Here is a 12,885-nt window from a genome sequence, read left to right as displayed (position 1 = left end):
CAACGACGAGATGACCGAGCCCTGGGGGGTCCCGAACTGCCTAGCCTCATCTCTTGCAGCCGTAGATTTCCAGCGCAGAGCTCGGTAGTCCGCCCCGTCAGAAAGTCCTTGATGTAATTGTACGGTCTTGCGCCCATGTTAAGTCTGGACAGCTGAGCTAGGATCGCAGAGTGCTTCACCTTGTCGAACGCGCTCTGCAGGTCCAGCCCCAGAATGGCCTTGTTGCCTTTCGTTAGGGTGTCATCGTCAATGATATCTTTCTTCAACAGAATCATGGCGTCTTGGGTGGCGAGCGAACGCCGAAACCCGATGATCGTGGTGGGGTATAGTCCCGACTCCTCCAGGTAATCCTGCCACCTACACATGAGGTCGTGCTCCAACACCTTGCCCACGCAGGACGTGAGCGAGATGGGCCGGAGGTTGCCCGTGTTCTGCGGCTTGCCTCGTTTGGGGATGAGGATGGCCTTGGCAGTCTTCCACTGCTGGGGCAGTGACCCCGCCCTCTGGTTGTGAACTGCTCATTGCCTGGCTATGTGCAGTTCCCAATCCTTGTAGGATCAGTCGGGTATGGGATGAATATGAAGCCCAGGTCTATTGTGTGTTGGAGCAGGTCTCGCGCCTTGCCCAATTGCTTGTTATATCCCCATGCCGGGTGCGCCTCGCTCAAGTCCCCGCCGGCGACGAGCCTGTGAGTCCCCGCCACGGTGCTGGCTCTGTGAAGGAGCGTCTTGAATTTTGGCTTCCGGTGTGAAGGGCTACTGTAGACGTGTATTCTATGAGAGTGTATTCAATTGTACTGCTGTGCAACTCGTGCTCAATGAAGGTGAGTCTCTTGCGAACCAATGTGCATATCCCTCTACCGCAGCTGACGTTCGGAGACTTCGCGTATACCCGATAACCGGGTAGCGATACTGCATCAGTGCAAATCTCTTGTATCATGATTATATCGGGCTTGCGTGCTACTTGTATCATATGTTGCTGCAAGGCTGCCCTCTTTCTAGCGAAACCGTTACACTTGTAGTGCTAGGTCCCGAGACCCTTCGCTGCTGTAGTTGTTGCTCTTGCTGGAGCGGCCATGATTGTTGCTGATTGTACTACTGCGTTATTTCCTGTTAACTGCTGGCACGTCCACTTGATGGCGGCGAACCTGTCGTTAATCACATTGGTGAAAGTTGTCTTAATATAATTTTCGAGCCCGTCGAGGTGTTCCTCGATTTGGTCGACCTTGTCTTTCAGCTTGTCCACCCGGTCATTGAGCTTGCACTCCTTCAGGTTCACGATCGCTCGTCTCTTGGGTGCAGGCTCCTTCTCAGCGGATGTTGGTGGTACAGCGCTTCTGATGTTCGGTGTGGGTTCACATGATACCGCTTGGGGCGTTTCGTTATTGGTGGAACGGGTCCTCAGAAGCTTCTTGATTTCCGCGATCTCGTTTGCCATCTTGCTAATAGTGGCCTCTTGAGTACTGACTTTCGTCTCGAGCTCGTTGTTCGTGCGGCGGAGTGCCTCGTTGGCTTCTTTCAACGTCCTCATCGCCTCGTCTTCCCTCGTCTTGCTGTTGTTGTTGCCATCGACGGTCTTGCTGGTACTAATGGTCTTGGTCGTTGCGGTGGCATTGGAGGTGGTGGTACCCACGCTGTGCTTTCTTGGCACCACGCCTTGCTGCATCGGCCCAGCTCACGCGGTCACCTTGCTGTGATTGCTTATGGCTAAGGCTACGCTGTCTACTCACGCTGGCCCTGCGCTTCGAGACGGAACGTGACGCGCGGCGACCAGCTGGGCCGGTAGGTGTTGCGGTTGCTGACATCAGCGATGGAAAATCCTCAGCTCTGAGAGACGCTCGTTGTTGCTGCTGCGCTTGTTGTTCGGCCATCATGCGCTCCCATTGCCTCTTTGTCGATACGTATAGGACCTTATACCTATTTTTGCAAACCTTGTCACCAGTCAGATGTGGCCCTCCGCAGAATCTGCAAGTGGGAGTACATCTATGGTCTCGCTTGGGGTCAACGGCCCCGCAAGCAAAGCAAGCCCTCACGTGAGGGTTTGACAAACGTCACGGCGGTGGCCTACCTTTCCGCACTGCTTACATACATCGAATGGTTTTCGATATAGGCTGCACTTGGTGAGAACGGGACCATAGCACACGTAATTCGGAACCTTCAGGCCCTTGAAAGGCACGATGACTGTGGTCGAGCTACCAATCCTCTTCGCACCAAGTACCAAGGGATTTCTCGCGTTAACAATGTTCCGGTCGATTGCGGCCAAGGAGTCCTCTATTGGGATACCTCTAATAACGCCTTTAATGGTGCCATATGGCGCGGTTTGATATGCGTCAACCACGTGTTCCTTGCCACCAATGCAGATCGATTTAATCTCGGCGTAACGTGAAGCACGTATATCGTCGGAGGTACTCACCACCATGATGTTTTGTTGCAAGTTGGAGCAAAAGGTGTCCGCTGCTCCGTCCTCCCTTGATACGTTCACCGCCGTCATGATGGCCGATGCCACGGTGGGGGTCTGAGTCCTTGCGATGTTATGGCCTCCCCGAGGCCGCACTATCACCTTGGTCTCCTCCCTCTGTAGAGCGTCCGGCATCCTTGCTGTCCTCGTCACCGGAGCTTTCACGTTCCTGGGAAAGTTCTTCGTCGTAGGTCTTGACTGGTGAGCGACAGTCCTCTCGCCGGCCAAGGTCATTATACGCCAGCCTACGTGCGACCAGTGTGCATCGTCGTTGAATTCCTCGGAAGAAATTTTTTCCCCTTGAACTTCAACACACATCTGGCTAACGCCGGAATTCGCCGGGTCCCGAACAATGGACGTCTCCATCTCGGTCGACATGTTTGTACAGCCGCCACCCGAAGACGACGGCCTTTTCTCGCAGAGCTTAGGCCTGGCTATGTGCAGTTCCAAGCTGGTCGATTAGGCCCAGGGGAACTGGCCCAGGATTAGGCCCAGTCTCAGGAGAGCACTTGAGATTATAATAAAGCAGGCGGCGCAGGAACTACAGGGCACCCAAGGGACAGTGGGGGATCAAAGCTCGAAGCAGGACGGTACGTAGGTTGTGGCCGCCGAGGCAGGTGTGTGCCAGGGAGTGTTCGCACGGACAGCTCCCCTGGCACGCGCAACAGTGCCTCGCAAGGTCGAGATACATTAAAGGCACCTGCGCCCATGATCTTTCTTTTGCCTTGGTGCAGTGAGCACGATTAACGAGAATAATATGGAGGGCATCTGGTGCGTCATGGCAAATGTAGCTCGCGTCGTCTGGCGTGTGTAGTAATATCAGAGTTGGTTGTACGAACTTTATGCATAATACGCTTTGTTACGGTACCTTAACGGAATGGGTCTAAAGGACGGTGTTGGTACATTTTTTCGTACCGCCCTAATCCTATACCCCCCTCTACGAACACACACACATACCCCCTTTTTTATGTATACATACAATTCCTTGACGTGACGGATCATAGCCTCCTTTATTTTTGAAAAATAGAGGAGGCTATGGACGGATTTATCGGTTCAAGTTGTCAACTTGTCAGTAACTGTCATAGGAATCACTGTAATAAACGCAATTCCAGGATCGGATTGTTTACTTTCATTTTTTTTGTAACACTGAGGACTACATAGAAGTTTATTTTGTATATGTGAGAGAAGTATGTGGATATCACGAGCTTAAGCCAATGTGCGATACACAGACAAAGCAGCTGCTACAACATGAACTGCATTGAGGGCCTCACAACACTACGTAATTCAAGGTGCAAAATATAGGAGGAAGCTTCAAAATACACTCTGTAGCACTGCAAAGTATAACATATGTTGTATGTGTGCAATAAATGTTCAAAAAAACAATGCATCAATGTCCCATTTGCCTTCAAGTTTATTATCAAGTTCAAGTTTACTGAAGTTTGTTATGAGAATATATACAACAGGAAGCTACTGACACACCCGCAGTCAAGGTGGCTGTCCGAGGTGTGCTGGCTGCCTCAGTGTAAGAATAAGAAATTGGGTAAATGTCGACACCAGTGCCGCTGCTTCTTGCCTCTGACCTGCACGTGCCTCCGCGGCATCTTTGTGCACAAGTGTGCTGGCGGGGCGAGGCGTAGGATTCATCCGAGAGAAAGAGTATCGTTTACGTGGAGAAGTGGCTGTTCACATTTCCTGTCGCTTTCCCTCAAATGCTTCCTTGGCGACTAGGGGCACACACTTGCAGTCAAGGTGGATGTTCAAGGTGTGCTGGCTGCCTAAACGAAAGAAAAAGAAAGAAATTAGATGAATGTCGATACCAGTGCTATTGCTTCTTGCCTCTTACCTGCATTTGCCTCCACGGCCTCTTGGCTTGCGGAGTCTGTATGAAGGAGCTGCTGTGGCTAGGCGTAGGCATTGTCTAAGCAAAAAGAAAAGGCCATTCAAATGGGGAATTATGGAAATAAATGCAGTTGTTATGTCTGCTTCTTGCACTCTTTTTGCCTAAAAGTTTTAACCATAGTGTCCAGTACACACCAGCACTATCACTGCTTCTGCTTTTTACCTGCAGGTGTTGCTGCGAGATCCTTAGTATGGCTGCGTGCAGCATTGTAACACTTGGTGGAGGCATTTGAAGTGGTAGCCAAAAATATAAAGAATCATCCTTGTCTGTATTAATGCTTTCAATTTCTAAATGCAGTGGTAACTATAACTATTATTGCGAGGCCCCCCACATCTATGCGGCAAGTGCCATAGCTGGAAACTGAATTTTTCCTTTAGTGTTTCACAAGGCGTCTGATATGTTCACATTAGATGTGATGTGTTTGTTTTCATTTAGCCCAGTGTGGAGAGAGCATCATGAAATTGTTTTTTTTTTATTTTTGCGTGTCTTGTTTTGGTTTATTTCTGAATTTATCAAGCAGCAGTCTCATGATGCTAAAGTGACTTATGTAATGGCAATCAGCTTTACTTTTGCAGAAAAACAACGCATTTCCTGACCCATTGTTTGAATCCCCTCACTCGCATAATTTTTCAGAGTATTCTACATATATTGACTTGCTTGACCTCCACTAAAGAGTGCTGCATTTTCAAATACGACTCTTTCCTTAAAATCATTCGACACTTCTCAATTTCTGTACCTTGGGCTTCTGATACTCTGCATTCACAATTTTTGCTTCTTTCTGACTAGAAATGTCTTCTTTAATTTAGAGGTTAAATTTTACCTTTGGAACACACGGAAGGGCTTGCCATTGCATATCTGCATAAAAGGGAAACATGTTTCATTAAACATTTGCAAAATCCAATTGAAGATTGATGAATGCAGCTTGCAGTGTGATATGACTGAATGAGCCATAATAATAACTCATCTCACTTGGTAAATTAAAGCACATATTAGTGTGATATACAAGACACGTTACACTAACCTGGTGGGTTCTCTTGCTTACACAGCAACATAATCGGTGCGCGAGAAAAAAATTATTTTTGCATACCCCTTGTACACACTGATTTAAGGAAAGTGAGCTGGAGCTGTCCACATGATCTACTTATTTTACCTGCGAGTATGGTCAACAAAAATGTGTCCCAGCTTCTTAGTGCTATTTGAGATTATGTCAGTATTGCATATGTGCCTGTTGTGTAAAATAATTGAATTTTGAAAATGCTTGCAGGGATCTGATGTGCATATCTGCAGCTTATGGATACATGTAAAAGACTCAGCATGAAGTGCAAGTGAACGGTCCCTTAGGACCGGAGTCGATCATGCAAATAGATTCGCTGCACAAATTTGTGACCAGAAAAGATATTCCACATGAAATGGCATGCAAGGAAGTGTTGAAAATATTGCACAGTTAATAAAACGGCTACGCTATTAATATGTGGGTTGATGCACTCGTTATGCGAAACGGAGGTGAGGCGTGCAGACAGGACACAAGAGTAGAGTATTTACAAGCAAACAACACGAGCGCCGCCCACTTCTCTACTCTTGTAGAGAAGTGGGCGGCGCTCGTGCTTCACCTCACCTCTGTTTTGCATAATGAATCCTTACCAACTAGCTCAGCTTTCTGTCGTTCTAAGTCTCGATGCACTCGATTTCATCCGCATTAGGCACTCGCCTCTTGAATACTTCGTGGCACAGAAATACTCTGCATCAGGCTGTTTTTCTGCTGTGGCCTTTGTAGAAGTATGATTGTTCAAAGTGTGACAATCAAGCAGATTCTTTGAGTTGCTTGTTGCTTCGCCAGTACAATTCCTGTGCACTGGTCCACCTGTGCAGCAATTTCCTACTGAAGGGAAACCTTCAAATAAAAACACCGCTCTGCATGTAGCTGCCTACTCGCGTGATATTCTCAACAAGGAGATACATTCGTTTAGTTAGATGTGAAGGTATATGCCAGAGCACTTCGGGGCTTCGGTGGCACATAAGGAATGAGTGTGCCATAGCGTCTGGTGTCGACGCGCGATCGCATGTCAAACCTAAACTGTACGAAACTACTACGCATCCAAAAAAAACAGATTCGAAACCGAAATTCGTGTCATCCTTTATTGCATGAATGCGTACATCATGATTTACATACGTCACGGACTTAGCGATCGCTTTCTGTAAACTTAATCTTAACGCACCACCTTCATAAAGCCATCAGGTATGCGTTTTCAGATGACAAAGCATAAGGTGACCTGTACTTGTTTTCAGCTCTTTCTATAGTAATTGCGCTGGCCACATTGACCAGTAGCAACAGGGCGGCGCCCTAGAGATTCCCACTTTTCCTGCCCAGCTTTTCCTCTAGAGTTGTTCTACTAACTCTATATGCTGCCGTTTCCACTGCCGTTGCCACTGCCGCTGCCGCTGCTGCTGCTGCTGCTGCCGCTAACGCTACCGCCGCCGCCGCTGCTGCCGCCGCTGCCGCCGCCGCCGCCGCCGCCGCTGCCGCCGCTGCTGCTGCTGCCGCTGCCGCTGCTGCTGCTGCCGCTGCTGCTGCCGCTGCCGCTGCTGCTGCTGCCGCTGCCGCTGCCGCTGCTGCCGCTGCCGCTGCTGTTGCTGCTGCTGCCGCCGCCGCCGCCGCCGCCGCCGCCGCTGCTGCTGCTGCTGCTGCTGTTGCCGACGGCGCCACCACCGCCTCTTCTTCTTCTTCTTCATTAATCTGGATTTTGGCACTACGACATGCCCCATAATTCGATTGTGGTTTTGGCAAGTACAGCCCCATAATCCAATTCAAGTTTAATACTTCTGACACAATGCGATGTGCCATTTGAGGCAATGACTATGCTCAACCCCCTCAGAGGTGCTGAAATATGGCGCATAACAATGCCTCAAGCAAACACCTCTCCCTGTGTGTTCTGTGTACGACGCAGGCAAACAGCAGCTGTGCCCGCAGGGTAACGTTTAACATCATCGCACCACTCTGGGGTTAGCGTAAACCTCGAAGAAATTAGGATTTAGCCGTCAATATCAACTCAAATTATCGTCAGTCAAAGCGAGCAACACGGAAAGTTTCGCTTACATCGATTCCCAGTGCGCGCGATCCGAATATTTTTTTTTTATGTCACGTCATTCCTATCACGCCATTCATTGCTAGCTTTGCCCACAAGGTTTGCCTTCGTCATGATGCATATCATGACATGTCTTTCATGTCGTTCCTGTGACTTCATGAGTGCATGTAATTCGCCATGTCATGAGCGTCACTCTTGTCATGTAATGACGTATCATTCATGTCACGCATGCATGTCAAATAATTGGTCGTCATGTTTGTATGCTATCAATCCTGATAAGTCTTGTAGGTCAGTCATGTATGTTATGCCACGCCTAAATGTCGTACATGTCATGTGTACATTTCATATAGCGTGCAGTGTTATTTTCGTGAATGCACGCGACGTATGGGATGTCAGTTCCATTGATGTCGTTCATTACAAGTCATTCATCATACGATATTTCATGTCATGCATGTAATTTAGGATGTCAGTCACGTATGTTGTGTCATTTATGGCTTTACCTGACGTTGATGTCTTGTCGTGCTATTCCTAACATTACATGCGTTCACGCCACGTCAAACGCGCAACGGGAGCAGTGGTTTGCGATGTTGATCTAATCGAAAGCAAGCAAAAGCCAGCTTCGCGTTCCTAAAGTAGGAGGAGGAGGACGAAAAGAAGTAAAGAAAGCATAGGGAGGTAAACCATATGCGCGACCCGTTTGCTACCCTACACAGGGGAAGGGGTTTAAGGGAAGAAAAGAATAGGACAGGGAGGGAAGAAGGTACTATCGGTCTGAGTACATGCGGATGTCCATAAATTCGCGCCTATAATCGGTCACTGATGCCAGTCGCTTTCATGAAACGTAGCAGTGCCCTTGTCGCTTTGTAAGCCTGCGACCCATGTGGCCATGGTCCGAGAATCTTATTCTCTGAAAATTGTCTTTTATCTAATTGGTTTAACACCCTCTGAATAAGGTCACGTTCGTTGTAATAGAGATCACAAAAACACAACGCGTGCTCAATCGTCTCTTCACAGTTGCACGAGTCATCGATCGGTGTGTCGGACATTTTAATAAGATTAGTAGGCTTTCGTAACAGCCACCGCTAACCAGAGACGGCACAGTAAAGTTGTATCACGGCGGAAGAAGTTCGGTGAAATCTGCAGCTTCAGTGTAGGATCTGACCGGGGGGAGACGGCAGTTGGAGAAAATTGGTCTGTTCCACAAAGCTTCAGTCTTGGTTTAAGCAAGTAAACGAAGACCGCTCTCAGCGTCTGTCCTTGATAAAGGTATAGGAAGTGTCAGGGGTTCTTTGGGGGCTGGCTGGGTGGCATCATCAGCAAGGTCACTTCCGACGATGCCTCAGTGCCCCGGAAGCCATTGCAAGATGATGTCATGTTCGTATATGAGGGCTTGATAGAGGCTCTCTCTGGTCTCCAACAGCAGTTGGTCATGGGTCTTGCGTCGCAAGGCTGACTGTAGACTCTGAAGGAGTCGCAAAAACGACACAGTTTCGAGGTTTGGCTTCGGCGATGTAATTAACAGCGGCATGTAGAGGGGCAAGTTCTGTTGCCGTAGAGGTCGTTATATGGGACACTTTGAAAGTATTTGTAATTTTTAAGGCCGGGATGATAACAGCACCGGTGGAGCTTGTGGCTGAGACAGAGCCATCGGTGTAAATTTGCGTTCTTTGTTCATATGCCTCGTTCAGTAATAACAGTCTGAACTGACGTAGAGCCACTGTTGAATGATGGGCGTTCTTTGTTATTCCCGGAAACATGATGCGTACTTGTGGTTGTCGTAGGGACCAAAGGAGCAACAGTGATCTTGCTGCTGGTGTAAAACCCAACGGAAAGTAGCCTTGATGTGTCACAACAAGTCTAGAAAATGTGGCCTGAGGTCCTTGTGCTGGCAAAGCAGCCATATAATGACTGGGTTCGCCACACATATGTTCAATGTGTGCTCTAAGGCTGTCAATCGTATATGTTGGCACCAAGTAGTCTCTACCAATCATGATTGTTGCGTGATTCGAAGCACATCGTGGTAGTCCAAGACATGTCCGTAGAGCCTGGCCTTGCAAATTTTCGAGGGTGCGAGTGTTTGTTTTACGTGAGTTCGCCAAAACTGCAAGCTTTACCGTAAAAAGCCCAGAAACAGTGCTTTTTACAGCTGCAGCATGGACCGTACCGACGTGCCCCAGGTTTTTCCGCACAGGAATATGAGTATATGTACAATCGTAATTAGTGTCCGCTTCAGGTTGATGCAGTGCAGGCTTCAAAGGTCCTGTCAATAATCACACCTAAAGAGCGGTGACCCTTCTGGTATTTGATAGCCGGTCCATTGATAGACACCAGGTATGGTGCCATAGATTTGCGCATAAACGCGATTAACGGGCATTTTTTGATGGACACTCTAAGGCGTTGCTAGCGGAGATATGAACAGGTTATGGTGACTGCCCGCTGAATTCTTGCGCACGCTTGAAGACTAGTCACTGCAGAAGACCAAAGACAAATATTATCTGCGTATATTTACAGGTGAATTGTCTTGGGTGATATGGCAGCCAGGCCAACCATAGCTAGTTTAAAGAGAAACGGCTCAATATCCCGCCCTGTGGGACGCCACCGTGTGTAAAATAGTTGGCAGTTGGGTCATCTGCGGTAAGCACAAAGAAGGACGTTCTGGTCGAATAGTCACAGATCCACAGAAACATTTGGCCACCGATTCCAAAAGCCTACAATGACCCAATGATTGCTTCATGTGTAACATCGTTGTACGCCCCTTTCACATCAAGAAAGAGCGCCCCTGATATGCGCTTTAGGAATTTTTGTTGTATGAATGTTATTATATAAATGACATTGTCTATTGATGACCTGGCTCAACGAAAACCTGTCGTAGAGTCAGGGTACACATTGTGGCGTTCAACATACCATTCCAGACGTGTGACAATCATCTTTTCCATTACTTTCCCTAGGCAGCTTGCCAGGGCAATAGAGCGATATGAAGTCAGGTCGAAACCTGACTTTCCTTGTTTGAGTAGCAATACGAGCCTACTAATCTTGCATTGCTGAGGAACGATGCCTTCATTCTATGAGCGGTTGTAGTAATTTAATAGCTCTTGCCTCGCCTCTTGTCCAAGATGGGCAAGAGCGGAATAGGTGATGCCGTCAGGCCCTGGTAAACAGGAGCGTCGAGAAGCAGCCAAAGAGGAGTTCAGTTTTTCCACAGTCCCTAAAGTAGGTTTCTCTGCAGTGCGGGGGAAGATTTAATGTCATTTTAGACCACGTATCTGGGCTCAGTATGTAGCGGCGGGAACGGCGAAGCCCAAAGGAGGGCGCAACTCGGTTCCCTTTCGGATCATATAACCAGTATTTCTACGTAAAAGGCGTCAGAGGCTAGAATATGTTGACCTCAACCTGATCGAAATGAGATGTGACGGGAACATATCATCTCGATGTATCACGCAGCGCACAATCTGCGCTCATAACCGACGTCGCCTCTACTGGAAGCACAAATCTGTCCACGTATTTAGGACCTAACGCAATTTGAGCTCACAAGAAAGGTTTTTAACGTTTGAAGTGTATGTACTCTAAAAACTTCGCAGTTATAAGGCAACTTCCCCGCATAAAGCCGCGCAGTAAAACCTCTATCACGGCTGTACCTGCGTTGATTACGAAGTGTTACCTATATAAAACGGAGTGTCAATAGTATGATGGGCCTGGCTGTCAGTGCGGCTGTCTTGCAGTAGGTGTTGTGCTTGTATCAACAAGGCAAGGCCAGAGTCTTCAGTGAGAACTGGCGGAGTGGGGAGAATAAGCAGAGAGGTCTGCTCTTTAAATGCTGTTTAAAAGCTGCCTGAGGCGACAATTTAGTGCCTCCATATTAGGCTCGCAGGTCAAAGACTATTGCAGGTGTGTGACCCCAACCATTTGCCCCGCTCACGAATTATACGCGGCGTCGAGTTGTGATATAGCGTTCGCTTGAATCAGGCATGTTATTGAGTTTAATAAAACTAAACACCTCAGTTTGTATCGTGGAATATATGACGATCCTTCTCCAAGCGCTACGAAGGGTAGAAATACCAAAGGCAAAGTAGTCCCAAGGTGGCAACTTTGCTATCATAACGCGGCGTGGGTTCATGTCTAGAGAAATAGGGGAGGCTCAATGACGTTTCTGCATTATGGCAAAAGGGATGAATGCCAACACCAGATGCAATATCCGCTGTACAGCCATGTACTCAGCTCACAGAAAAAGAAAGCTCCATAAGATTACCCCTCATTGATGACACCCTCGTTGTAGTATTCACGAGCAAGCCAAACCGCTTCGAGGGTCATTGCCCTATATGACGTCCCGTAGCCAACAGGGAGACATTTTTCAAAGCATGTTAACAGCTTCGCGTATTGCAATGTTAATGAGTAATACACGCTGCAGTGGAGTTAACGTTTTGTCAGAATGATTGGAGCGTAGCCCAGTATTCCCATGACCATCTCTGCATTGAAGGCTACCAGATAAAAATCGCATAACTTACCTAATGCAATCAATTAACACAATCTGTGATTTCCAGCATGTACGTTTCGAATGATAACGCGGTTGCGCACAAAGCCAAAATGAAGCGTCGGCCAAGTTCCACGTGTAACTCGTGCTCTCTTTTGCTTATTGCAGCTGTTGCTGGATATGATGGAACTTGGTCTAGACCCACAAAAGTCTCTGGCGCGGCCGCGCTTTCTGGTGGGCTCCCCGAATCACGCGAATCCTGAGTGAGTAACAACACAAGCAGATGTCTCGCGATTTTCTGCAAAGCAAACGGTATTTCCATTGTTTGGTTTCATCGTCATTTGACTTCTACGGAGAATACGAAACACGATTCAAAACACTCCTACACTGCATCGAAGACAAAAAAAAGAAATGGTGCTAATCCAACGTTCCCTATTGGAATATACAGGGTGTCCCAGCAAAGTTTACCCCGAGGTTAAAGATATGCCGATGCGCTCTAAGACGACGCGACCAAATGCATGTTGCTGACTATTGTGTAGAGTAAGTGACACTATTAAGGCGAAAGCCTTTCTAGGCTCGTGGTGAAGTTTGTGCCATAAGACCTGACCGCCGGAGTGTCCGCCGAAGCGTCATCCCGCCTTATAAAGACAGATTAAATAATGAAAAATGACTGATAGTGTTGGTTAGTGAATGATAACGCGATAATAGAAATTGGTAGAGGTTAATGGTGACTAGTAATGACCACTAATGACTCCGAGATGAACGATATGTATAACTACGTCTTTTAATGACAATTGATTAGAAATTACTATGCTTAGTAGTGAACAGTTATGACTAATAATGCCTGAAATGACTTGTAATGTCTAGTAATGACTATGAAATGACCATTATGTCTAACAATTTGTAATGACTACAATTGATTAGAAATGACTAAAAATGCTTAGTAATGACTAGTAATGACTAATAATGACTGTAAT

At 47.5% G+C, this 12,885-nt stretch overlaps 1 protein-coding gene across 1 annotated transcript in view; it reads left to right on the top strand.

Annotated features, from left to right (window-relative positions):
* LOC129383489 (glutathione hydrolase-like YwrD proenzyme) overlaps positions 1-12,885 on the top strand; it is a 77,070-nt gene that overhangs the window by 59,581 nt on the left and 4,604 nt on the right. Inside the window, exon 9 of the mRNA XM_072284073.1 lies at positions 12,077-12,171. Within this exon, the coding sequence (XP_072140174.1) occupies positions 12,077-12,171 (95 nt within the window). The remainder of the gene's footprint in view (positions 1-12,076; positions 12,172-12,885) is intronic.

Source organism: Dermacentor andersoni, chromosome 8 (assembly GCF_023375885.2).
Source record: "Dermacentor andersoni chromosome 8, qqDerAnde1_hic_scaffold, whole genome shotgun sequence".
Taxonomy (NCBI): domain Eukaryota; kingdom Metazoa; phylum Arthropoda; class Arachnida; order Ixodida; family Ixodidae; genus Dermacentor; species Dermacentor andersoni.
The sequence above is the reverse complement of the archived record's forward strand: the minus strand, read 5'-3'. Positions and strand labels throughout refer to the sequence as shown.